The 26267-nt window shown below is 35.0% G+C and overlaps 2 protein-coding genes and 2 non-coding genes across 4 annotated transcripts; 3 read left to right on the top strand and 1 right to left on the bottom strand.

Annotated features, from left to right (window-relative positions):
• The first annotated feature begins 1113 nt into the window (after window positions 1-1113).
• TRNAS-UGA lies at window positions 1114-1195 on the top strand. The gene has a single exon. It is a non-coding gene; the product is annotated as a tRNA-Ser (tRNA).
• A 75-nt stretch (window positions 1196-1270) lies between these two features.
• On the top strand, window positions 1271-1352 carry TRNAS-UGA. The gene has a single exon. It is a non-coding gene; the product is annotated as a tRNA-Ser (tRNA).
• Window positions 1353-1999: 647 nt separating this feature from the next.
• Window positions 2000-7051, bottom strand: LOC111811331 (AT-hook motif nuclear-localized protein 8-like). The gene is made up of 5 exons (XM_023698116.1): window positions 6482-7051; window positions 6347-6399; window positions 4435-4566; window positions 2678-2839; window positions 2000-2553 (listed from the first exon to the last, which is right to left on the bottom strand). The coding sequence occupies exons 1-5, from the start codon at window positions 6942-6944 to the stop codon at window positions 2221-2223; spliced, it is 1143 nt and encodes a 380-aa protein (XP_023553884.1). The 5' UTR covers window positions 6945-7051; the 3' UTR covers window positions 2000-2220.
• Window positions 7052-12759: 5708 nt separating this feature from the next.
• On the top strand, window positions 12760-16921 carry LOC111811551 (mitochondrial carnitine/acylcarnitine carrier-like protein). Its single transcript, XM_023698453.1, has 3 exons — window positions 12760-12905; window positions 14667-15101; window positions 16170-16921. Exons 2-3 carry the CDS (start codon window positions 14710-14712, stop codon window positions 16666-16668), a joined length of 891 nt encoding a protein of 296 aa, XP_023554221.1. The 5' UTR covers window positions 12760-12905; window positions 14667-14709; the 3' UTR covers window positions 16669-16921.
• The last annotated feature ends 9346 nt before the right edge of the window (window positions 16922-26267 follow it).

Below are 26267 nucleotides of genomic sequence, written 5' to 3'. Positions count from 1 at the left end.
TAAATATGAGTCTACAATGAGCACGTGCCACAGTTTCTGCTCACGATGTTGTCGTCCTCCATACAAGTGCGCCTTGCCTTTACCTGAAAAATGATGTGGCACAGAACCTGAGTATTTCAAAGAATACTTAGTAAGGGGTCCCACTGTAGGGCCATGCAAATGCAAACACATGCAATCATGCTCTTGGGACCTATCTCTATTCTCTGGTGGTGGCCTTCAGTCTCGGACAAATTGGATGTGTAATACTTCTTTACACACGACCCGCACGTGCGAGTGTGAATTCCCAGGAGGCTCGCACACCCCTTGGACCCTCTGGTCAAGCTAATATGTATTGACTTTTGAAGGCCAACAGAACCCCATAATTTCATGCTCCCCATGCTATCATCATCATATTGTGTGCGTCCGCACTTATTATCTTTGGAGTAGTATCCTTATGCTTATGAACATACAATGTGCATAAGGTCCCTCTAAATTCCATCTTATCGCCCCCTTCTGACACAACTCTCTAGTCTCATCTCTTTGTTACATTAAATAACACATGCTCGTTAGATATTTATATTAATATCATTTTCATGCTTTTAAGATTGTGTCTTATTACATTTTCATTCAAACTTCGATATATATTTTTTTAAATAATAATAAATTCGGGTTTATTTAGTTCAACTCAATCTAATTTTAGAAGAACGCATGAACTAACTCTAACTTATAAAGTTTTCATTTATATGAATTCAATTTAGCAAACTTAAATAAGTTCATTATCCAACTTAAGCTACATGAGTTGGGATGGTTTGATCGGACTTTTCGGATCATCAATGTTTTTAGCACTCCAGAGCTCAATCAAACCTAGGGTACACACTCTCGTATTTGTTCGTAATAACACAAATTATATCCTATTATTTTTTAAATCCCTATTTTGAAATTTCAACATTTAGAAATAAATAGTTCTTATAAGTTTTGGAAGTAGTTGAAAGAGATTGGTGCCTTTCCAATTTAAAATGGTAAAATGTAATAAAAATAATAGTGAGTGAATTAAAAAGCCTTAAATTAATTATTGGAAAAATAAATTGAATATTATATTGATAAAAACAAAAATGTTTGCAATTTTAACAAAAAGTCGATATGTCCGAGTGGTTAAGGAGATAGACTTGAAATCTATTGGGCTTCGCCCGCGCAGGTTCGAACCCTGCTGTCGACGATATTTTCATTTTTTTCATTTTGAAAAATATTAAATATATTTATATAGTTTAAAAATTTAAAAATTTAACAAAAAGTCGATATGTCCGAGTGGTTAAGGAGACAGACTTGAAATCTGTTGGGTTTCGCCCGCGCAGGTGCGAACCCTGCTGTCGACGATATTTTCATTTTTTTTCATTTTTCCTTTTTTCCACCTGATCTTTTAATAATTGTGTAGGCTTGTTATTATTATTTTTAATAACTCTTTTTTAACTTATTTTCTTTTTTCAATTATTTGTGTTTGGGTGTGGTTTTAGGGTTTCCTTTTAGTTTTTTTTTTTTTTTCTTGATAATTCTTTTTTTGTCTGAAAAAAAATTATTTATTTATATAAATTTGACAAAAAAATTATTTATTTATATAAAATTTTGACCTCTTAATTTATTTCATTTTGAATAAACTCAACTAAACAATTGATTTTAGCATACAAAATTATTATAACTAATAATTCAATTATAAGAAATCATTATTTATTTAAATATATATTATTGTAACTAATAATTTAATTATAAGAAATCATTATTTATTTAAATATATATTCAAATTATTTTTTTAAGATCATATATATAAGTATCTAAAATAAACAATGTAATGTAATAAAATTGTTAAAAATACCTTATTTATATAAAATTCTTATATCAACCTTTTTCATGCAACACCAAACCCAATCATTTGATTACTAAGCATTCTAATCTTATTTTCAGACATCATATTCTCAAGCAACTTTATTTTCAAAAATTCTAAATAAAACTTCCAACCAAACGATCTCCGAAGTTAACTTTAGCTATCGACCAAAAAAACATGGTCAAAACTCGGCTAATGCAAGCCTTTGATCGGTTGAACCTATGTGGTTGGGTGCTGCAGAAAGTGAGAAGAAAAGATAGCAATATAAATTTAAAGCCTAATCTAAAATGCTTTTGGTAATTAAGAGCGGAAGTTAGATTCACAAAAACGATGAGCACTTCACTGTTAGTTGCAAACACAAAGCCTCACTGCTGCGTTTGGCCTGACCATAATTGGTGGTACATCTGATTATTATTGTGCATCGGCTGGCTGGTATTATTATTATTATTGAACATTCCAGGATGCCTATTATTAAGAGGGCTCTCTCCGTTTTCAGCAGATGACTCCCCGCTCGATGCCCCTAACGATCGAGGGCTGGCTGCTGCTGCTGCTGCTACTGCTGATGACGACGATGCTGCATCACCACCACCACCACCACCAAAGTTCATCATTTGTAATGGCGCTGAAGACGATCCAGAATTCAGCATACTTGTGGTGTTGAAATTTTTATCATCCTCCAGAAAATTTCCCACAATCACCTGAGAGGATGCAATTCGATCAGAGATTTGTAAGAATGATTTGTGAAGTGTGTTTTTGTTTATCCTACACGTACACGATGCCTATAAACTGCGTCGGGTGGAAGATCTGAGGGCTAAGGGTTACCTGTACTTGAGAACCTGCCATGAGCATTCCTGCAACACCACCACCAAGAACCTGTCCATCTGACCCAGCCAGGAGCACATTCAAACCACCTGTTCTACTTCCAGTTTCATTGTTCTCCAAGGGAAAAATGGGGCCTGACAGAGAGATGATCTCAAACTGGCCCTGCAAAAGATTAGACAAACTCAATCATCTGTATAAGGTTGCGTAACCACGTCCCCGAATGAGCAAAACCTATTCCATTTGCATTTGTTTGTATTAAACTCCATACATAATATCATGGTCTTACATTTTCATACAGTCTATACTTCCAAATTTTATGGTTATCAGTGATGTAATTTCCAGTGGAAAGATTAATTGCATAGGAGTTCAGGTCCTTTACTAGTTGTTCCCTTTTTACTCCTTCCATTTCTTTACTAGTTGTTCCCTCTTTACTCCTTCCATTTCTTAGCTCTTCTTTGTAGACGGAGTGTTGAGGATTGTTGGGAGGGAGTCTTACATTGGCTAATTTAGGAAATGATTATGGGTTATAAGTAAGGAATACATCTCCATTGATACGAGGCCTTTTGGGGAAGCCCGAAGCAAAGACATGAGAGCTTATGCTCAAAGTGGACAATGTCATATACCATTGTGGAGATCCGTGATTCCTAATATCGAGGACATGCCATTTCATCAGAAATTGTTGAAAGCAATTCCTAGATAGGCTACTCGGCCAGTCCTCACATCGACCAATCCCTTTTTTCTTTATCTCTCCATCTTGTAAATATCCTCTCTCCTTTATTTTCTTTCCTTCTTAGTTTATTTACCATAGGGAGTATTTCTTTCCTTCAACCTTGGCTTAATTCTTAATCATATAAACAAAGAAAAGTAATTACTTCAAATCTGGAAAATTATCAGAAACGTTCTCAATTCACTGCAAGAATCCAGTAAGGATCCTTATATTCATTGTCGGGTTCAGAAAGCTCAGGTCACTTATTCATGACAAATCTATTGCTAAGCCCAGGGGAGGCACAAGAGTAATGCACTTGAGCCAAGTAAGTGAATTTTTTTAAATAGAAATATCAGTTCTACAGCAAAGATTAGAATACATGATAACATAATGATAGATGATTTGGCCTCCTAACACATACATTTTTTTTAAGTTTTGATAATTCTTTTATTTTCAAGAGAGATAGTGACAGCCAAGCCCACCGCTAGCAGATATTGTCCTCTTTGGGATTTCCCTTTCGGGCTTCTCCTCAAGGTTTTTAAAATGCGTCTGCTAGGGAGAGGTTTCCACACCCTTATAAAGAGTTTCGTTCTCCTCCCCAACTGATGTGGGATATAGAAATGAACTTTAAGAAGTTTATTAAACATAGAAAAAAGATTTGGGCCTTTATATCACTCCAGTGCCAATGGTGATAGAAAAGGTGACTAAGATGATAGCCCAAGCAAATGCTCGCACATGTGGCTCCTGCCTGACCTTATAAACACTGCCTATGAGTCACTGATTCTCTACAAAATCTATTGCAAACAAATGTTATATACTAACTTGAGTACCACTAAAAATTGCACAATTCTTTTCCATTTGCCTATCCACTATCCAAGGTTCATGTAGTTGTTTAAACAGCGCTATCATATTGGAGTTCAATCGAAGGCTTCAAGTTTACATGAGTTAATGACTAATTCAAGAAGGCAAATGCTTAATACAGAAAGACATTTGTAATCATATCCATGCAGAAAGTCAACCAGTAAGGCAATACAACAAAAGATAGAAGTACCTTATATGTCACAGAACCACCAGACAATGCCGAATGTCTAAGGGTAGCATTACTGATGGTACCATTTGCAGAGAGAATAAAGGCGGTTCGTGTTCCTTGCTGTGAGTATGACAAAATTTTGGCTACTACATCCTGCAACCATATCGCAAGGAACCCATATTTCGACCAATGAGTCTCAACTATAAAAGTGATTTTATCAATAGTTCTCAGCTAAAATAGAGAGAAGGAACCTTCAAACTTGGCGGCGAAATACTCATGTGATATATACAATTACAAACTAATGACCTATATGAGACAGGTCATGGCTATACTTGCTTACTTTCTTTCAACTAGAAACAATTTCATTCGTAAAATAACAAGCCCATAAAAATCAGGAGTTATAAAGAAACTCCTCCAATTGGTGCAAGCCAAGGAAAGATCACAGTTACAGACAGGGTTATACAAATAAACCCAAGAAGAGCGAACAAAAACAATTTACTCCCGTGAAGTGGAGGAATTCCTTTCAATAGTCTAACTTTCCCCCATATCTTCCAGCCAGATCCCAACTAAAATGCACTTAACTGTATTCAGCAAGATAATCTTTGCTTTAACCTTGGGAAGATGTCATGTCAGCATCAATGAGAAGAGATGTAACAGCCCAAGCCAAGCCCACCGCTAGCAAATATTGTCCTCTTTGGGCTTTTCCTTTCGGGTTTCCTCTAAAGGTTTTTAAAACACGTTTGCTAGGGAAAGGTTTCCACACCCTTATAAAGAATGCTTCGTTCTCCTCCCCAACCGATGTGAGATCTCACAATCCATGGGGCCCAGCATCTTCGCTGGCACTCGTTCCCTTCTCCTCACTGGCACTCGTTTGAAAAACCTTGAGGGGAAGCCCGAAAGGAAAAGCCCAAAGAGGACAATATATGCTAGCAGTGAGCTTGGGCTGTTACAAGAGAGTAAAAGACGATCCTAGGGAACACCATGTCTGGGTTACATATTTATTTTAACTAAATCAACTATGCAGCAAGTAGATGTTTGTAGTGGCTCATTGCTTCAACTTTTGATGAAAAGAAAACAGTAAGACCATGACAAGGATAATCTAATAAATATTAGTCCCAACGCCAGTGATAAAAGATTTGTCATGAAGGAAAAAAAGGACTACTCAGAGTGAGGTAAATTAATGCAAATCTCAGAGGGACAATGTAAATCTTAAAATCATGTTGCAAGTAACAAGATATTCATTTAGATGCTTATAACAGGAAATTGACAGCTCCAAAACAACTAAAAGTAAATCAACAANTTTTTTTTTTTTTTTTTTTTTTTTTTTTTTGAGTTTCATGCTTATTCATCGTACACAATTCGCATTCGTGGCAACTTCTACCTCATAAAATGGCATGTTCACTACAAGATTTTATGTAGCTAATGACTGCCATCATAATTAAGCTAACAGTTCAGACAACCATTTGTCAACATCAAGGATAAAACAATTACAATAGATTTCTAATGACAAATCAAAATAATTTCTGGTTGAAGATATCGAACAAGCTATCAGATTTCAGGAATTCACATTTTCTCCAACAAAAAAAAGGAGAAAGGTTTTTAGCTTTTGCCATATTTAATTTGGATGTATAATTATAATGATCATCTAAAGAGACACCCAGAAATCCAGTATCCCATTCAATATAACCACTTACCATACAGTTTGAATGTAGTTTTACACCATATCCGAAGTTTTCCTAGAACTATAAACAGAAAAAAGTGATTGCTGCCTTACTTTTCCAATTATAACACATTCTTTTGCGTGCATAACAATCATTCTAATAAATGCACTTCACCTTCAACGAGCAAGACTGAAGATCAGTTTAGAAAGATCCATCATTCAAATTTCATTTGTTGTGTAAAAACCAAGCCAAGAATTAGATAAAATGCATACCTCTCCAGGCTTCGCCAATACGGCGTAAGGAGTAAAACTAGTGCCGCTTGAACCTACACAACAAAATGCCCTGATACATCAACGAAACATGAACAAAACAAAAATGCAACGAAACCGTAATTCAATTGACAATACCAAGAGCATTCGTCTGTTTCTTTCCAGAGCCCCGCGGCCTTCCCCTCGGTTTCCTGACCGGTTGCTCCAAATCAGGAGTAGCGCTCAAATCCCCGTGCACAACAGAAGAGGTAACAACAGTGGTAGGTGCCAAACCCAAGGCGATGATATTACCATCAGGATCGTACTTCCTCGGCCGGCCTCTCCTTTTCTTTCCGGAATCGACATTGAAATTTCCGGAATGCGTTCCGTCGTAAGGAGAAGCGTTCATAGAATCCAAATGCAGGGACGCAGGGGAGATCACAGACTTGAACGGAAATCGCGCAGAAGGCGGCATCATCTGAGAGGTAGGCGGAAAGAGAGCCATATTGGAAGAGGCATTGTTGTTGGCGTTGGTCATGGCGGTTGAATACGCCGACGGTCCTCCGATCGCCATGTTGGACGGTGCAGAAAGTGGTGGAGGTGGAGTATCACGTGAATCCATCAAAAACAGTATGAAGAAACAGTGCCAAGATTGTTCCTGATCTTGTTCTTCTTGTTCTGAAAAAAACGTGAGATTAAGGTGAAGTTGAGAACGAAGAAGAAGAAGAAGAAGAAGAAGAAGAACAGTGAAGAGGTTTGTGAAGGAAGTTAGAAAAGTGAAGAAAGAAACTGAATTTAAATTCTTCTTTTTTTTTTTTAGGGTTTATTTATTTTATTTACAAAATCGATTTTTATTTTATATTTTTAATGATAAAATATTCTCTTTAATAAATAATTTATTTAGATTTAGTTTAAATATTTTTAGACTCTATGAATTTTTTAAAATTAAAATGTTAGTCGGTAAAATATTTATTTATTCGTTTTATACATTTAATGAAGAAGACTTAACCTTGAATTTGTTTGTCGTTGTTAAGAGTATCGACAAGACAATTTAGCAAAGTTGAGGTAGACCGAATCATAGATACATGAACTACTAAGGCAGGCTCGAGATACGATTACGTGATTGTTATAAAGATGATATTATATGAAAATGTGATGATGTTATATGATGATATGACGGCGTTATATGATGATGATGACGTTATATGATGATGTGATGATATGAGATGATGATGATGATGCATGATAACATGACGATGTAAGATGTATGATGATGAGATGACTTAATATGACGTTATTCCATATTAAAAAGATGTACATGTATTAAATGTCATGATGCATTATGACGACGATTTTTCTACAACACAACCCTAGATAATGTTAATGATGATCATCATATGAAAGTCTATATATGCATGTTACTTAGAGTAATATGTGGACGGGTATAGGGTTGTGTCATAAAGATGATTTAAAGATGATAACTATTGGGACCTCATGCATTTTGTGTGCACATATACATCGGGTTATTTCTCCATTTATGATGATGAGTACGAACGTGAATATTATGCTGATAACGATGATCATGCCTCGCACGATACCGAGGGTTTACTGTCTTCCGGACAACTAGCTCTACTATGATGGGTCCAGGGGGTGCGAACTGCCTAGGGATCCACACTCGCGCGTGTAGGTCGTGTGTAGGGAAGTACTACACATCCAATTTGTACGGACTGGAGGCACCCTTATGATGGTTTTAACGATAGGGTCACTAATCATGAGTTGCATTCTCTGACCTCAATAGCGGGGTCAGTTACTGAGTATTTCTTAAAATACTCAAGCAATGTGCTACTCATACTTTAGGTAAAGGCAAGACATCCCTATACGGTTGACAATGGTATCGGAAGTGTAGACCACGATAAGCAGTGATATTTTATTTCTTAGACTTTAGGTTAGTTTTTACTTTAATTGTTTATTTATTTCATTTAGTATTTTTTTACGTTGTTTTAAAGATGTTTTCAAACACATAAGTCCACGACAGTATTTTATGATAAAGTTTTTAATGTTTACTTCTGTATAAGAGCATAGGTTATGATGACAGTAATGACTTTAGGTCAGTAGAAATCTAGGGTCGTTACACTTTTCATCATCCAGTGTTGAGAAGAATTCCTTACAACCTGTCATAAGTCTACAAAACCCACAAACCATGATCTGCAATCTTCATTGCATGGAATGACATCAACAAAGTTTCTTCTTCTCTTTTCTCCGCAAAGTTGGATTGATCTCCTTTCTTCTTGTTCAGCTTGTTATAACATTTGTTCTTGTAATGTCTCAGATGTGTAGCATTCCACCTTATACTTGTCAAAATGTCCCTTGTCTTTGTTGTCATCATTGGCTCTGGCTAGATCTAATGACTTGCCATCATCTCTACTTCTTTCTCGACTGCATCTTTCACGACCTCTGCTTCTTCCTCGCCTCTACCTCTGGAGCTTGAAGTTTTACCTTGTGTGGATATCTTTAAGGTTGTCATCTCCTCTATTGTGCGATTAAGCTGCTACTCATGCACTAGTCGGGAGCTTTAGTTTATCAATTTGCATCTTCTCGATATTGTTTGCTTCTTCAATTGAACATACAATATAATCAAACATTGGAGTTCGAGATCACAAATTCTTTTCTACACCTGCAACATCATCAGTGATTGAAACACGATGCCTCCTCATTTTATTGGCAAGACACATAACCTTATCAATATAATCATTCACTATTTTTTATTTTTGCACTCGGAGAATTTCAAAGTCTTTTTTAATTGTTTGAAGTTAACTAACATTACTCTGGTTGAGCCTTGTTACTTTCTCTTTGTTGAATCTCAAATTTCCTTAGACGTCTTCTTCTCGAGCATCATTTCTAAGATAGTTCAATAGACTAGAATAAGTAGTTTTTGACCTTCAAATCCTTTAGCTTCGATGTTGGCAACCGTTGCTATTGAACAGACGAGAGTACCTCGTCACTTGGCTCTTCATAACCCATCTCCACCCTAAAAAGAACTCTTTTGATCTAATAAAATTTCTCATCAATATCGTCGAAAGATCATAGTAACCATCAAATCTCCGGATAGCAGGTTGAACAAAGTTATTAACTTGTCTCTCTGTTGCCATTCTTACTGCGACAAGATCGGTCTAATACCAATTATTAATGACAGTAGAGAAATATGTTAGAACTTTTGGGTGAACAAAACTCTGTATTACTAGAAAATGATGCTAAAATTGTTTTTCTACGTCTTCCACTAAGTGCCAACATATGTATATATAGGTAATTTGAGACATTCTCCAGTATTATTCATATAATTACGTGCACTTAATGAAACACAATTACATATAATTATGAATGCGTGTAATAAATTGTTATCAACTAATGAACCTTCATGTACGTGTATCTAAGTAACCCTCCAACAATAACCTTAGCTCCTCCACCATCAAACCTTAACCATAGTAAAAATCATTGTACGATTAACTATAGTTATGCTCGATTTTTTTCAAAGTAAAAATCATCTATAATTGACTTCAGACTAAAAACCTCATAAATTTCTCTTTTAATGTAAATAATTAAGCACGAAACTCATTTTCCATCTTATTTTGAAACCTCGTTATCATATCTCTCGTCACAACAAATGTTTACTTCATAATTGTTGTCAATGCAGACAGGTTTTAGGTTCAAAATACTTCAGTAGTAAATAAACTTGATCGAGAACATTCTAGTGGCTTCTTCTGAGAAAAAAGAAAACATAGATGTCACAATGTAGCATCGCTTGTCGGGAGATTATTCTAACAAAGAAAATAGTACAAACCAATGAGGGGAAGATGAATCCAATTTCGAGTCTCGTTGCTGACCGTTGCAAATCGCTTCCTTTGAGATTTCAAGGTTATTCCTTCAACTCTTTCCCTTGAATTATTTGGAATGTAGTTTTGTTTCCGTTCAAATACGAGATTTTATTTATTAGAGTTTGGATTATGTTTTCAGTTACTCGTCGTATCGTTCTTGAGTTGATCTTCAAGTTTGTTCACGTGTTATCGTCGTCGTTATCAATCTGATCATCTACGCTCGTTAATTGTTTGTAGTAAGTTTTCATCTAACCTACAATGTATATGCACCCAACAAAGCTTTCGTGATTGTTTGTAGTAAGTTTCGCCTCATCACTCTAACGTTATCAATCTTAGGAAAATTTCTCTCGGTTTATACCCATTTATCATCTCTCGAATAATTGTTGTTCGAAATTTTAAAACATTAAAAATTTAGAGTAGGATTGTTAAAAAAAAACTTGATTACCCAAAAACCCGGATCAACTTAACCAATCCAAGAGTTTGGGTTAGATTGATTCATGGGTTCTCCTAAAATTAGTTTGAGTTGAAAAAAAAGGACTCGAATTTATTGTTAATTTTAAAAAATACATTTTTGTTTAAGATACATACATACATACATATTTTGTAACCGTTACGGTATGTGGTTGGGTTAGGTCGAGTTGGACCATTTTTTATGAACCATCACATCAAAAACAAAATCTTGATATCACTATTAGGACCAGGAAATAAAATTTAGGTTCACCCGTACAATGATCAACATAGGCTTACCCGTACGATGACCTCAATTACTCATTCCGCTGACTAGAAAATAAACTGAAATGTCTTAAAAGGTGGAGCCCAATTAACCACGTTTCCAGCACTTTAAATCAATCTGCACCGGATTGACCAATTTTCACCGAAAGAACCTGATTACTTGTTGGTTCATGTTCAAATGCATTCGATGTTGTAGATCTAGACTCCTTAACGTTGGATCAATACGACAACTTTAGGGGACAAAAATGTAGAATAATTCTCTAAATTTTTTATTTTATGTCTAATAATCGTTCACATATTTAAAATTTTAAACATTCGCTCGTGTCAAATATATATATTATTCTTTTATTATTATTTTAAAATAATTAAAATAATTAAAATAATTTAAAGTGTTTATGATTTATATGGGAGACAAATGGAATCTTTATTTTTTAGGCTTTATCCATTGCCTCACTTTAAGTAAACCAACAAATGGTTTGTGGGGCTAGAGCTAGGGCTGGCTTTGTTAGAAACACTAAGAATCACAAATATTTACTAATAGGAGAGAACGACGGTTGTCTCGTGGAGGTGAAAGAATGCTTGAGTGTTTCGGTTTTGTAGTGATTTCATATCATATCAGTGCTGGAAGGTCACATGTGTCGTTGTGCTAGATCTCACATTCATTGGAGAGGGAAACAGAGCATTCTTTACAAATGTGTACCTCTCTCTTTTAGACGGGTTTTAAAAAATCGTGAGGTTGACAATGATACGTAACGAGTCAAATCGGACAATATCTACTAGCAGTGGGCTTGGGCTGTTACACGATGTGACAATTGAACAAAAATGAGAGGTATATGAATAAACCGAGACTTCATCTAAATAAGAGTCATCTTGATATCTACACATGCATGTTTTTTTTTATGGCTAAAACTAAGTATGTTTTATTTGGATCCTTCATACGAGCCACGATCCAGATCCAATGTAGACATAGATCTGCACAACCTCTAGTTAAGTTTGATCTTGTGTTTAGATGATTCGAGAACTCGATTAACTCAACTACCCAATTCAGACCGTAAAAATTGGGTTGGGTTAGATTTTCTTTTTAGATTGAGTTGAACTTCTGAAAAATAAAAAATTCGAGTCTGACTCTCAGAGTCGATATTTTCTGTTGATATTTTTTATCGAATCTATCCGATCAACTCAGAAATAAGATTACAATAGAATCCTACTCTACTATTAAAATAATTATAATCATTATAAATATTTAGATTTTAGTTTTTATAAAGTTAATTTTTTTAAAAAAATTATAACAATCTAACAATCCAACGTACCCTAACCTAAAAATAGATGGTTGAGTTGGATTTAGTTGTCAACTTCATTAGTTGCTCGGGTCACCAATTCAACTGAATTCTGGGGTCACCAATTCAACTGAACTCAAAATTTAAGTTGATCCAAAAGATTTTTCCAACCCAACCCGTGTATACTCCTAAACTATAGCCATGTAACTTCTCAGTTGGAACTCTATTCGGTTGTTCACGTCTCACCAACTCAACCAACCTAAAATTTCAAGCTAATCCAAAATATTTTTCCAACCCAACTAACTATAGTTACGTAACTTCTCCGATCTGCCTCCGACTTGTTATTCCAAGGCGATGTCGATGGTAGCACCGGGACGGCACGGCCGCGATATGTCTTGCCATAAGATGAGTGGCTGAGAGAAAANAAAAAAAAAAAAAAAAAAAAAAAAAAAAAAAAAAAAATTCCAACTCAATTTTAAAAAGCATTTGTGGCCACGTCATATTTTTCTAAATTTCTGGGACGGAATGTCTAAATTTTAGTCCGAACTTTACGAATAAAAAGTAGAATCCAATAGGATCTCCACTTCCTTTTCGCCATTGAAGTAAAGCAGAAAAAGACAGCCGTCGTCCCGTCGGGAGAAAAGAGTCCAAGGCGACTCCCATTCCCCTGTCTTCACTTCCATTTCTTCCGAATCGCTTCCGGTGAGATTTCAAGCTTCCTTCATCTCCATTCCTTGAATCTTTAGAATGCACCTCTGTTTCCGATCAAATACGAGATTTCATTGCTTCTGTGCGTTTATTCCAGTTTCAATTCCATTTTACTTCTCCGTTTTCATTGATTCTCGTTTCCGCTTCTTCTGATTTTTCTTCTCTTGATTTACTAGTTGTTTAGGATACCGTATTGTGAAGTTCTAGCATGTAACCAATCTTTTCTGTTCTTGTGCTAATTTTAATGTTTAAGCTGGTTATAAGGATTCGGCAGCAGTTTCCACGCAAATCTGGAGCAGGTATTGATTGTTAGTGAAAGACTTTAAGTTATTGAATGGTTAATGAGAAGATTGAATTATGAAGAGCAAGAATGCTCTATATATCCACCGAAAATACAAAGAGATATTTAGAAAATCTACCGTAGGAAATCTGGTAACAAACCAGTAAACAAATCTAATCAAATCAAGAGATTTAATTAGATACAAACTGACAGCCATCTAAACACATTGATGATCAAATAGATTCAGAACTTTTATTTTGAATTTAGATTTTCTGTGTCGGTGTATTTTATCGAAATATTCTTCGATTGACGTTCTGTAACTGTTTTAATGCGAGCCTTAGCTCAAGAATTTATCGTCTCATTCTGCATGGTTGATGAGGCTGAAATTCTGATAAGCTTGAGAGTGTTGATTAATTTATTATGCAAATCAGTTGTCATATTGCTTATGTGATCGTGGTAATTTCTAAGTTTGTTCAAAATTGGTTGTGGTTGGTTAAGCGGCAATAAGTGATCATTTCTGAAATGTTCTCTAGGAATATATATGATACATCGGTTAAGAAGAAGGAGAGAAGAATGGCTATGTATCTTGTATCTATCTTGGCCCTAAGTTTGTATGTTGTGTTAACTTTGGAAGTTTCGTACAAAGGTGCTGCTTTATGTTGAGGATTGTTGGGAGGGAGTCTCACATTGGTTAATTAAGGGAAAGATCATGTGTTTATATGTAAGGAATACTATCTCTATTGGTATGAGGCCTTTTGGAGAAATCTAAAGCAAACCCATGAGAGCTTATGCTCAAAGTGGACAATATCATACCATTGTGGAGGTTCGTGGTTCCTAAAACTTTGTAGCTAACAATTAATAAACTCAGCGTGTTCTTCTTATTCCTTCCTTTGTCGTTCTTGGTTTAATTATCTTTCGCGTGCTCTGCTTGTAAACAGTCAACTTTATTTACCTCAGTAATGAACTTAAAACTTGGATTAAGTTTGAGGCTGCATCATCTGCATTATTTACCTCGGTAATGAACTTAAAACTTCGGATGACATAATATTGATTGTTGTAAGAGCACTTTCTGCAAAGCAGCTTATATTTTGAGCATTTTATCTCTGTGGCTGCCTTTTTTTGGCTTACTTGTATTTCAGAATATATGAAGTTCTGTGCATTCAAATTAACAAATCTAATTGCTTTGCTATAAAAAAAAAATTGAAAGATAACAAATACAAGCCTAATCTTCAATGGCTTATGGTGGTAATTATACTTCATTTTGATGTTTTAGTCAAGTGTGTTTAATGTATCCAGTGGTGGTGCAATTCATCTTTCGATATTACAAAGAAAATATTTAGAGCTCCTTCACAATATCATCCGGTTCCTTCTCGTGTGGAGCTCAATACAGTTCTATTATTTATTTTGTATATATATATATATGTATTCTTTTGTGAAATACTGGAAGATGTATAATTGTTAGAAAAAATTTACAGATTGCTAAAGAACTTAAAAGAGTGCAAAGTTTTTATCATCCATATGGGAGATGTGGCGAAAGATCTTGCTGCTGGGACTGCTGGGGGAGCAGCTCAATTGATATGTGGGCACCCATTTGATACAATTAAGGTCAAGCTCCAAAGCCAACCTGCCCCCCTTTCTGGCCAACTTCCGAAGTATTCTGGAGCAATGGATGCTGTCAGACAAACTCTAGCTTCAGAAGGCTCAAGAGGTTTGTACAAAGGTATGGGAGCTCCACTTGCTACAGTTGCTGCACTAAATGCTGTTCTCTTCTCTGTAAGGGGACAACTAGAGTCCTTCTTTCGGCCTTATCCCGGTGCCTCCCTTGAAGTTAAACAACAAGTGGTTTGTGGGGCTGGGGCTGGTGCTGCTGTGTCTCTTCTAGCTTGTCCAACTGAACTGATCAAATGCAGGTATGTACAACCTTTTCTTGAATATCCTAAAGTTTGTGATCCCATCCCCAAATATTATATTATCACCAATAGTTCCTCAGATAACTTACCTTGAAAGGAACTTGATCCTTGTATAAAAGAGAGACATATATTATCCAACATATGAACAACAGCATTGAGTAAGCTCCAAAAATGGTATGATATTGTCCACTTTGAGTAATCTCTCGTGGCTTTACTTTTGGTTTCTTCAAAAGGCGTCATATCAATGAAAATGTATTCCTTACTTGTAAACCTATGATCAACCTCTTAATTAGCCGATGTGGGACTACTCTCCCAACAATCCTCAACATCTTCTTGACCATTGACCATTATTAACTTTATTGGTTTCTCATCCAGTGCATGCGTAGAGGAAGAGCAAACTAAATTACCGTTATATATGTATAGGCTCTTAATGATTTTACTTTGCCAACCTTTTTACATTTCATATTAAAATGAAGCAAGTTGTTGGATTTGACCCACAATCGAAATATGTCGAAACAAGTAAAAGAAGCAAAGCGAGAGAGCTTTTGGAACAAAGAAACCTTAAGCACTTAGCTTTTCAATTCTCTTTTGTTGTTGTAAAAAAAAATACATTTCATGAGTATTTATGGTAGAAAATGCACCAAGTATCTTCCTAAACTTTCTCCTCAAGTTAAGAACTAGTAACAATCTTCTTAAGTAAAGCACTAAATTTGGTCCACAAGAAAATGCACCAAGTATCTTCCTAAACTTTCTCCTCAAGTTAAGAACTAGTAACAATCTTCTTAAGTAAAGCACTAAATTTGGTCCACAATTTGACAACTACTACCAGTTGTCTTGTAGTTGCTCCATAGGTTAGTAACTTATTCCACAAAGTCTACTGAACAATTCTCCTTAAACTACCCCATAAATTAGTAACTTATTTTATCAAGTCAAGTTTATTAGATCACACAAAGAAAGTAGGAGACAAGCATTGTATCATAAGTTAGTTACGCTTCCGCAAAGTATTTAAGTTCATGACACTAAGAGAGTTCTCGAGGCTAACCTTCATCTTTTGTTGTCAATGAACAGACTACAAGCTCAGAGTGCATTGGCAGCATCCAGTTCAGTTGGTGTGGCAGTGAAGTACGGTGGTCCAATGGACGTAGCCAAGCACGTCATCCAATCAAACGGAGTGAAGGGTCTTTTCAAGGGCTTGGCTCCAACAATGGCAAGAGAAGTGCCTGGAAATGCAGTGGTTTTTGGTGTATATGAGATGATAAAACAGCACTTTGCAGGAGGTCGAGACACTTCAAATCTAGGAAGAGAGTATCTGATATTAGCTGGGGGTGTATCTGGAGCAGCCTTCTGGCTAGCCGTCTATCCAACTGATGTTATCAAGAGCGTGATTCAGGTAGATGATTTCAAAAACCCAAAGTTCTCTGGTTCTATTGATGCTTTCAGGAAAATCATGGCGTCAGAAGGAGTTAAAGGGCTATACAAAGGCTTTGGACCAGCGATTGTTCGTAGTGCCCCAGCTAATGCAGCATGCTTCTTGGTATACGAAATCACCAGATCTAGCTTCGGTTAGTCAATCAATTCTTTTGTTCTGGTTCTGTTATATGTATGTTGGTTTCACTTAATTAAAAGAAAAGCCATATTAGGGTAATTCAATGTAGCCTCCTCCCTAGGCACCACAGTTCATTTTCTTCCTTTTCATGTGCTCTTATTCGACTTGGGTGTTGCGAGAAGTAAAACTGAAGTCATCAACTTCTGCATTTGATTGTTTGTATTTGGGGGAAAAAGAATATGAAATATGAATAAAAGGCAATTATGTTATATTATGTGCTAGACTTCCACGATTCTATGAACAAAGATCTCTCAATTATACAATATGAATTTGAATGAAGTTGTGAAAGATGTTGCTCAAATTACCTCCGATAAAAGTCAAGTTGTTGAAGCTAATAATAGAGTTTGAATGAGTTACTGCCGAAGAGAAGGAGGAGGTGAATTCAATTTCATCCACACAAATCTCAACCAACTCCGGGAATCCCCCTATAAAAGGACCTCCCTCCCCATCATTCAAATCACTTCTCCTCTCAATCTCACTTCAGTTTTCTGTTGTCACCAACAACTGGTATCAGAGCAATCTTGCAGCAGCAAAAAAAATGGCAGCAGAAAAACAAGTTGAGAGCTACGTTCAGCCCGCCATCCCGAGGTTCGATGGTCACTATGATCATTGGGCGATGTTGATGGAAAATTTTCTCAGATCAAAGGAGTTCTTTGATATGGTGGAGACGGGTTATGAAGAGCCAAATGAAGGCGAGGTACTCTCAGCTGGTCAACAGCAACTGTTGGCAGCATCGAAGCTGAAGGACCTGAAGGTCAAGAACTATTTATTTCAGTCCATTGATAGGACTATCTTGGAAACAATGCTTCAGAAGAAGACATCCAAGGAAATTTGGGATTCTATGAGGAGGAAGTATCAAGGCTCAACGAGAGTAAAACGTGCTCAACTACAAGCCGTCAGAAGAGACTTTGAAATTCTCCAAATGCAAAAGGGAGAAACGGTGAATGATTATATTGGCAAGGTTATAAGTCTTGCAAGTAAAATGAGGATGCATGGTGGTTCAATCACGGAGGTTGCGGTCGTAGAAAAGATTTTGCGATCACTAACTCCAAAGTTCGATTACATTGTATGTTCTATCGAAGAAGCAAACAATGTCGAAGAGATGCAAATAGATGAACTCCAAAGCTCCCTGTTAGTACATGAGCAGAGGCTCAATCGTACAAGTGCAATAGAGGAGATGACAGCCTTAAAAATATCCACACCAGGTGAATCTTCAAGCCCTAGAGGTAGAGGGCAAAGAAGAGGCAGAGGTCGTGGGAGAGGCAGTCGAGAAAGAAGTGGAGATGTTGGCAGGTCAGTAGACCTAGCCAGAAATGATTATGAAAACAAAGGCAAGAGACACTTTGACAAGTCCAAGGTGGAATGCTACAGATGTGGACGCCTTGGACATTACAAAAATGAATGCTATACCAGGCTTCAAAAGGAGAAAAGAGATCAATCCAATTTTGTGGAGAGAAGAGAAGAAGAAACATTATTAATGTCATTCCATGCTATGAAGGTTGCAGATCAAGGTGTATGGGTCGTAGACTCTGGATGCAGCAATCATATGACAGGTTGTAAGGAATTCTTCTCAACTCTAGATGAAAATTTTCATACTACGGTTTCTCTCGGCAACAATTCAACTCTCCAAGTGATGGGGAAAGGAACCGTAGATATCAAGACTAGAAATGGCTTTGTAGAGTCTATTTCTAATGTATTCTACATCCCTGATCTGAAAGCCAACTTACTTAGTATCGGTCAATTACAAGAAAAGGGGTATGTGATCACATTCCAAAATGATGAATGTGAAATTTATGACTCCAAAAGAGGATCGATTGCTAAGATGAAGATGACCACCAACCGTCTATATCCGTTGACGTTAAATATCGTTGCCAAAAGTTTGATGGTGAAGAAAGAAGATACCACATGGCTTTGGCATTTTAGGTATGGTCATCTACACTTCAAAGGATTAAAGACGTTGTCCTCAAAGAAGATGGTAACTGGGTTGCCAGATATTACTCCACCAACGGAAATTTGCGAGAGCTGTGTAGTAGCAAAACATGAAAGAAACTCTTTTCCATCTGGAAAATCAAGAAGAGCTCAAGCAATTTTGGAGTTGATTCATTCGGACATATGTGGTCCCATCTCTCCAGCATCAAATGGTAACAAGAAATATTTCATGACCCTCATCGATGATTTTAGTCGAAAAACATGGACTTATTTCTTGCACGCCAAATCAGAAGCCTTTGATTGCTTCAAAAAGTTTTGTGCTACTATGAAGACGGAAACTGGAAGAAGAGTCAAGGCTTTAAGAACTGACAGAGGTGGAGAATTCTGCTCGAACGAGTTTATTCAATTTTGTGAAGAGAAGGGCATACGGAGGCAGTTAACAACAGCATATACACCACAACAAAATGGTGTGGCCGAAAGGAAAAACAGGACCATTCTCAACATGGTTCGAAGTTTACTAAATAAAGGAGAAGTCCCGAAGGAATTCTGGCCAGAAGCTGTCGTGTGGTCCGTTCACATTCTCAACCGGAGTCCTACCTTTTCTGTTAGAGATATGACTCCACAAGAAGCATGGAGCGGAAGAAAACCTGCAGTAGACCACTTTAGAATCTTTGGGTGCATAGCATATGCACACGTTCCTGATGAGAAAAGGAAGAAACTTGAAGACAAGAGTTTGAAGTGTGTGTTCCTTGGAGTAAGCGAGACCTCTAAGGCGTACAAGCTTTATGATCCTTTGACAAAGAAGGTGGTGGTAAGTCGTGATGTAGTCTTTGACGAAAAGAAGACTTGGACATGGGAAGAAAAGATCACTGTAAATCAGCAGATTCCTGTAGATCTTGAAGAAGAACAAACTGAAGCCCCTATTCAGCCTCACTATGAGCATGGAGAGAGCTCATCACAAGCTCAACAAGAAGAACCAGTAGAAGAAGATCATGATCATAATCAAAGACATCCAAGAACAAGAAAGAGACCAAACTGGATGATTGATTATGAGATGGACTATGAATCAAGTGATAGTGGTTATTTTGCATTCTTTATGGATAGTGATCCAATTGTCTATGAAGAAGCAGTAAAGGAGAAGAAATGGAAGGAAGCTATGGACAGTGAAATCAAATCCATAGAGAAGAACAAGACTTGGGAGCTCACTGATCTTCCTAGAGGGCAGAAAACAATCGGAGTAAAATGGGTTTTCAAAACCAAGTTGAATGAAAACGGTGAGGTGGATAAGTACAAGGCGCGACTTGTTGCAAAAGGATACAAGCAAAAGTATGGAATTGATTATAAGGAGGTATTTGCACCAGTGGCACGTCAAGACACTATCAGGCTCATAATTTCTATTGCAGCACAGAAATCTTGGCCTATATATCAACTTGATGTGAAATCGGCCTTCTTACATGGAGAGCTTCAAGAAGAAGTATATGTGGAGCAACCAGAAGGTTTTGTTCAAAAAGGCAAAGAGGAACAAGTATACAAGTTGAAGAAAGCTTTGTACGGTTTGAAGCAAGCTCCAAGGGCATGGTATAGTCGCATTGATTCTCATTTTGAAAAGATGGGATTCACTAAATGCCCGTATGAACATACGTTGTATGTGAAAACTGAAAAGGGAGGTAACATTATCATTATTTGCTTATACGTTGATGATTTAATATTTACTGGCAATAATGAAGAAATGTTTGAATTTTTTAAGAAGAGCATGATGAAGGAATTTGAAATGACGGATCTTGGCTTGATGAGATATTTTCTTGGAGTAGAAGTTACTCAAACTCCCGCAGGTAACTTTATCTGTCAGAAGAAGTATGCTCAAGAATTACTTGAAAGGTTTAAATTGGATGAGCGCACATTTGGAACTCCATCAGAATTGGGTTTAAAGTTGCACAAGGATATTGACGGGCGAGAGGTTGATAATAGGTACTTCAAACAAATTGTGGGAAGTTTGATGTACCTAACTTCAACCAGACCAGACATCATGTATGCGGTTAGTATGATAAGTCGTTACATGGAGCATCCAACGGAAAAACATCTCAATGCAGCAAGAAGGATACTTCGTTATGTGAGAGGAACCTTTGATTTGGGGGTATTCTACAAGAAAGGAGATGATTCGAAGATGGTTGGCTATACAGATAGTGACTATGCAGGTGATATAGACGATCGTAAAAGTACTTCAGGAAGTATTTTCATGATGAGTTCAGGAGCTATTTGCTGGTCTTCAAAGAAGCAACCTATTGTAACACTCTCAACTACAGAAGCAGAATTTGTGGCAGCAGCAGCATGCTCGTGCCAAGCAATTTGGTTAAGAAAAATGCTTGAAATTCTTAATCAGAAGCAACCAGGTACGACGGTTATATATTGTGATAATATGTCAACTATTAAGTTGTCTAAAAATCCTGTGTTGCATGGAAGGAGCAAGCACATCGATGTTCGATTTCATTTCTTGCGTGATTTGTGTAAAGAAGGCATTATTGAACTCAACTTTTGCCGAAGTGATGAACAAATCGCAGACCTATTCACAAAGCCCTTGAAACAACCATTGTTCGAGAAGCTTAGAAGAAAGATGGGGATGTGCAGAATCCAAGATGTATATCAAGATGACGAAGTGAAGTCCTAAACTGATTTCCGCAGAATTCAGTTTAAGGGAGGGTGTTGAAGCTAATAATAGAGTTTGAATGAGTTACTGCCGAAGAGAAGGAGGAGGTGAATTCAATTTCATCCACACAAATCTCAACCAACTCCGGGAATCCCCCTATAAAAGGACCTCCCTCCCCATCATTCAAATCACTCCTCCTCTCAATCTCACTTTAGTTTTCTGTTGTCACCAACACAAGTTACATTAGGTTTCATTTATTTTGGTTATTAAATCTCATTTAGTTTATATGTTCATTAATATTCTTATTTATTTTGGTTATTAACTCCTATTTAGCTCCTAACCATTTTGATTAATATTCTCATTTATTTGGTTCATGGATGAGAATTAATATTGCTATGCCTGTATAAAGGCTTGTCTAGCATTATTTTGAGTGAAGTTATTGTCATTTTGTATTTACCTAAACACAATTAGGAGAGAACTTTGTAAGAGAGATTTTGTAGTGTAAGAATGTGAGAGAGAACTTTATAAGAGAGACTTTGAGACTTTGTAGTGTAAGAATGTGAGAGATACACTTATAAACATTTTGGTTATAGTGATTGGCTACTACTTGTGGATGTAGGGAGAATTTCTTATCTCTAACCACATACATCTTTGTGTCTGTTTGTTTAATTTATATTTGTGGGTGTGTGAGTTTGACCGATCTTGCTCCAGCTTTCGCAACAATTGGGCATCATAGCATTTTTGGTTGTGACATTGTACTACAACAATTGGGTATCAGAATATTTTAGTTGTGGCATTAGGGCACAACAATTGGTATCAAAGCATTGAAGGTTGTGGCGTTACGGCGCACAACAAGTGGTATCAACCGTTCTTTCTTTAATCATTTGGATTTAGAGGATAATTGGCAAATATTATGTTGTTTTGTTCTTGTGGGGTTGTGGTTAATTCTCCCATAGATGAAGAATTTGGTGCAAGAAGGAAAGAAGGTGCATATCATTGGATGTTGCACTAAAAGATACTCACTTTAAAGGTTCATTGCTGGATCGTGTGGTAGCTCTTGAGCATACACTTTTTCAGGTTCAAATATTCCTCTTTTATCTTTTGTTTTTTATGATATGTTCTCTCTTTCACTACTTTTGCTACAACTTGGAACTTGATGACTCTTTGAAGTTATTGTGAATCCAAGTGAGTTCGTATCAAAGCTACAATTAGTGGACGATGTTTGAAGCAATGATAAGATGTCAGAACTATCATGGAGTTAAAATTATGATCCTTTTAGGGTTCGATGAAAACTTAATACTTGAAATTGTGTATTAGGAATCACGACTCTCCAACAATCTTTCCCTCGAACAAAGTACACTAGTATGGAGCTCTCGAACAACCTCCCCTTAATTGAGGCTCGACTCCTTTCTTTGTTGTCCTCGAACAAAGTACACCTTTTGTTCTACACTTTAGTCACTTTTAACTACACCTTGAGACTCGCAATTTTTTGTTTGGTATTTGAGGATTCTATTGTCATGGCTAAGTTATTAGGAATCACGACTCTTCACAATGGTATGATATTGTCCACTTTGAGTATAAGCTCTCATGCTTTGTTTTGGACTTCACGAAAGGCCTCATTCCAATAGAGATGTATTCTTTTACTTCTAAACCCATGATCACTATTTAAATTAGCCAATGTGGGACTCACTCCCAAAAGTGTGGCGATGACATACCATTCTAGGTCACTACTATGCTCGTTTCAAAAATCCCAATGTTCACCTAAAATTCTAATGAGTTTTTACTTTCAACGATACTTTTGAAATTTTTATGAAAGTTCAAAGAAATCAATATTATATTTTTAAAACAAAGTCGAAGTTTATAGATATCTTTTATAATTTAGTCTCTTAGTATCTATCGATCAAAATTGAGTAGCTGATAGCTACCTAAAACATAGAAATGGGTTAGCCCAAAAGACTAAAAAGAAGAACAAAAACAACACAAATCAAAAGTTGATGAGTTCTATCAATAATTGCTATTAGACAAAGATTTCCAAACAAGAAAACAATTAACAAACCAACAAGCTCTTTCACTAGTAATTATATTCTCTTGCCTCAACTTGGAGGGATACTGAATTAAGCATTATGCTTTTCCTTTTCTAAACTTCTTGTGTCAAGTTGAGTCCTTTGAGCCAATTCTTTTTTATGTTCGTTGGAAGACGGGATGCTAAGTTCATGACGACATCGACACTGAGCGAGCATCGGTAAGGTCCGATTACTTGGCGGTATTCGTTTGGTATGTAAATTCAGCGTCTAACCTTCCAAAAAAGTCAACTTTCACTTAATACAAGAACATAAAGTTTTGAAATCGTTAAGAATACAAATGAATGATTAAATATATCGTATTCTATTACTTTAACTTTTCGGGTCTACCAACTTCAAAACAAAATAAATGCACAATAATTAGTACCGACATATCTCAAAAAATGAGCCTAGTTCGTCATTATTGAAAAAGTGTTATAATTATAGAAGTAAATAAATAGCACGTGGACAGGAACTCTCCTAAAAATAAAAAATATTCCGTAAATAACTCCACTGTTAAAATTAAACACACACGTACAGTCAAAGGTAACGTAAATCGAAGGACCTAAAAACTTAGTCATCTAACATCGGTGTTTTTCAAAATTCATTTTATAATTTTAACTATAAAATTGATGTATTGATAATAATTTTTAAAATATATTTATTTTATTTTTATTTAATTTCATAATAATTTTTTTATTATTTATTCTCCAATAAATTTTAACTATTTAAAAATAAATTTTAATTAAATATTTAAAAGTAAATAAAAAGATATTTTACGAAAATATAGTTTTTTTTTACTTGCAAATCTTAAAAATCATGGCTAGATTTATAAATATATATATTTTTAATTTCCCAAAAATTAATATTATTTAGTCAACTAAACAACTATTTTATTCTTAAAATAAATAACTAAATCAATCAACTGAATGGATTATGTAACATTATGTCCCACTAATAATAAAGAATTAGGGCTAATTATATTAAATTAAATATTAGAGAGAGATTTTATTTATTTATTTATTTTGATTAATATTTTATTTTAATATAAAATATGAAGTGGGGAGCAGACAAGTTATGGGTGGGAAGCTGACTTGAAGATGTCAGCTGGATGCTTTAATATATATTTTTTTTTTCAAAACAAATTTATTTTATTTTCTAAAATTGATTAAAAGTTATTTTATCTATTTTTTAATTGATTTATAAAATTATTTTAAAAATTAATAGAAAATACTAAAATAATTTTAATGCTAAATTTAAGATTAAAATATTATTTAGTCAGTGTTAAGTTGACTGTTAGTTGACTAACGGAAAATGCTGTAGAGTAAGTACGATGACAAATTTTAATAATGTGGCGCTGGACTCGACAACGAATTTATGAGATTAATCAATTCTCTTCCTCGTCTAGTTTATCTTTATATTCTCATTGAAAATTTGAACAAATTTGACCAAGCTGCCATTAGATCTCATCTTCGGAACGAAGTCAGACTTTTTTCCATTTCTTTTCATCGTTGCTACTCGAAAGCTCTAATTTTCCATCGAACCCATGTCGTTTTTTTTTCGTTTAATCAAATAACAATGACTTTTAGCTCAACGACCATTTAAAACAGCTTTATACCAATTTTCTCCCTAATCAATAGTAAGACAAAATATATATATAATAATAATAATAATAATAATAATAATAATAATTATTATTATTATTATTATTTTATGTCAAAGCCAACTAGAAATAATATTCAAATTGAGGAAATTTATAATGCAATAATTGTTGGAAGGTAATGTGAAAGCAAATGGAATCAAATTAAAATAAGTTTATGGGGACAAGAATTATTAAAAAAAAAGAAAAAAGAAAATGATAATATATTATGGATATGATTAGGGAATTGGGCTAAATAATTTGATTAGCTGGAAAAGACGTGGCATATGATGCTGACTCCTTACAATGGATTCCACCTCATCCTCTTTTCCACGTCATTTTTGTGTCTTTTAATTAATCAAATGATTTTCTACAATTATTTTATGAAAACAAAAGGCAACAAAATAATAAAAATAAAAATAATTTCTTTGTTATTATAAGCATTCCTACCTTTTTCATTTCAATTCAATAAAATTAAGCTTTATCAACGGGCTCAGAGGTCGATCTTAGCCTAATTTAAGCTCGGTTTAAAGTTGAATTTTGACTAATTTGACGTGACCCAACCGATTAATTCATTGATTTATATGGATCGTCATTTTGAAAATAAATTCGCTTGTGTCGACCATATTTAGATAGATCGTCAGACCAGCTGATTGAATTTTCAATTGTCAACTTAATATATTAAATTTAAATATTATTAAAATTTAAATATTTTAATAAAAAGTTAAATTTTGATATTTTTATAATTTAAATATAATAGTTTTAATTTAATATAAAATTTTAAAAAGTGTTTAGAATAAAATAATCTAAATTTTCATTAATTTATTAGATATAAATAATAAAAATATCAAAATTTTAAAATACATTAAATAAAAAATATAAATTTAATAAATTTGATTAATATTGAATTTAAAAAAAAATTAAAAAATATATTTTCAAGCTAAAAAAGACGGGGACAACGATTACATTCTCCGTCCTGACCCTACGTCTCATTCTCGCTCAACTTTTATATATATCTATATCTATACATACATACATACATACATATATATATATATATATATATATATATATATATATATTATATTTAAACTTTTAAAATAAAATTATTTATTACAAAAAAATCTTTGCAAGAGAATATTTAAAAAATAAATAAAAATAAGAAATTTCTTGAAACATCTCTTATTTTTTAAAATTTTTGTTTAACCGTTTAACGCTCCAACCAGAAATTTTATAAAACAAAATTCATTTTTTAAAATTTATATTTAAAATAAAAAAAAAAAAAAAA

This window comes from Cucurbita pepo, chromosome LG15 (assembly GCF_002806865.2).
Source record: "Cucurbita pepo subsp. pepo cultivar mu-cu-16 chromosome LG15, ASM280686v2, whole genome shotgun sequence".
NCBI lineage: Eukaryota > Viridiplantae > Streptophyta > Magnoliopsida > Cucurbitales > Cucurbitaceae > Cucurbita > Cucurbita pepo.
The sequence above is the reverse complement of the archived record's forward strand: the minus strand, read 5'-3'. Positions and strand labels throughout refer to the sequence as shown.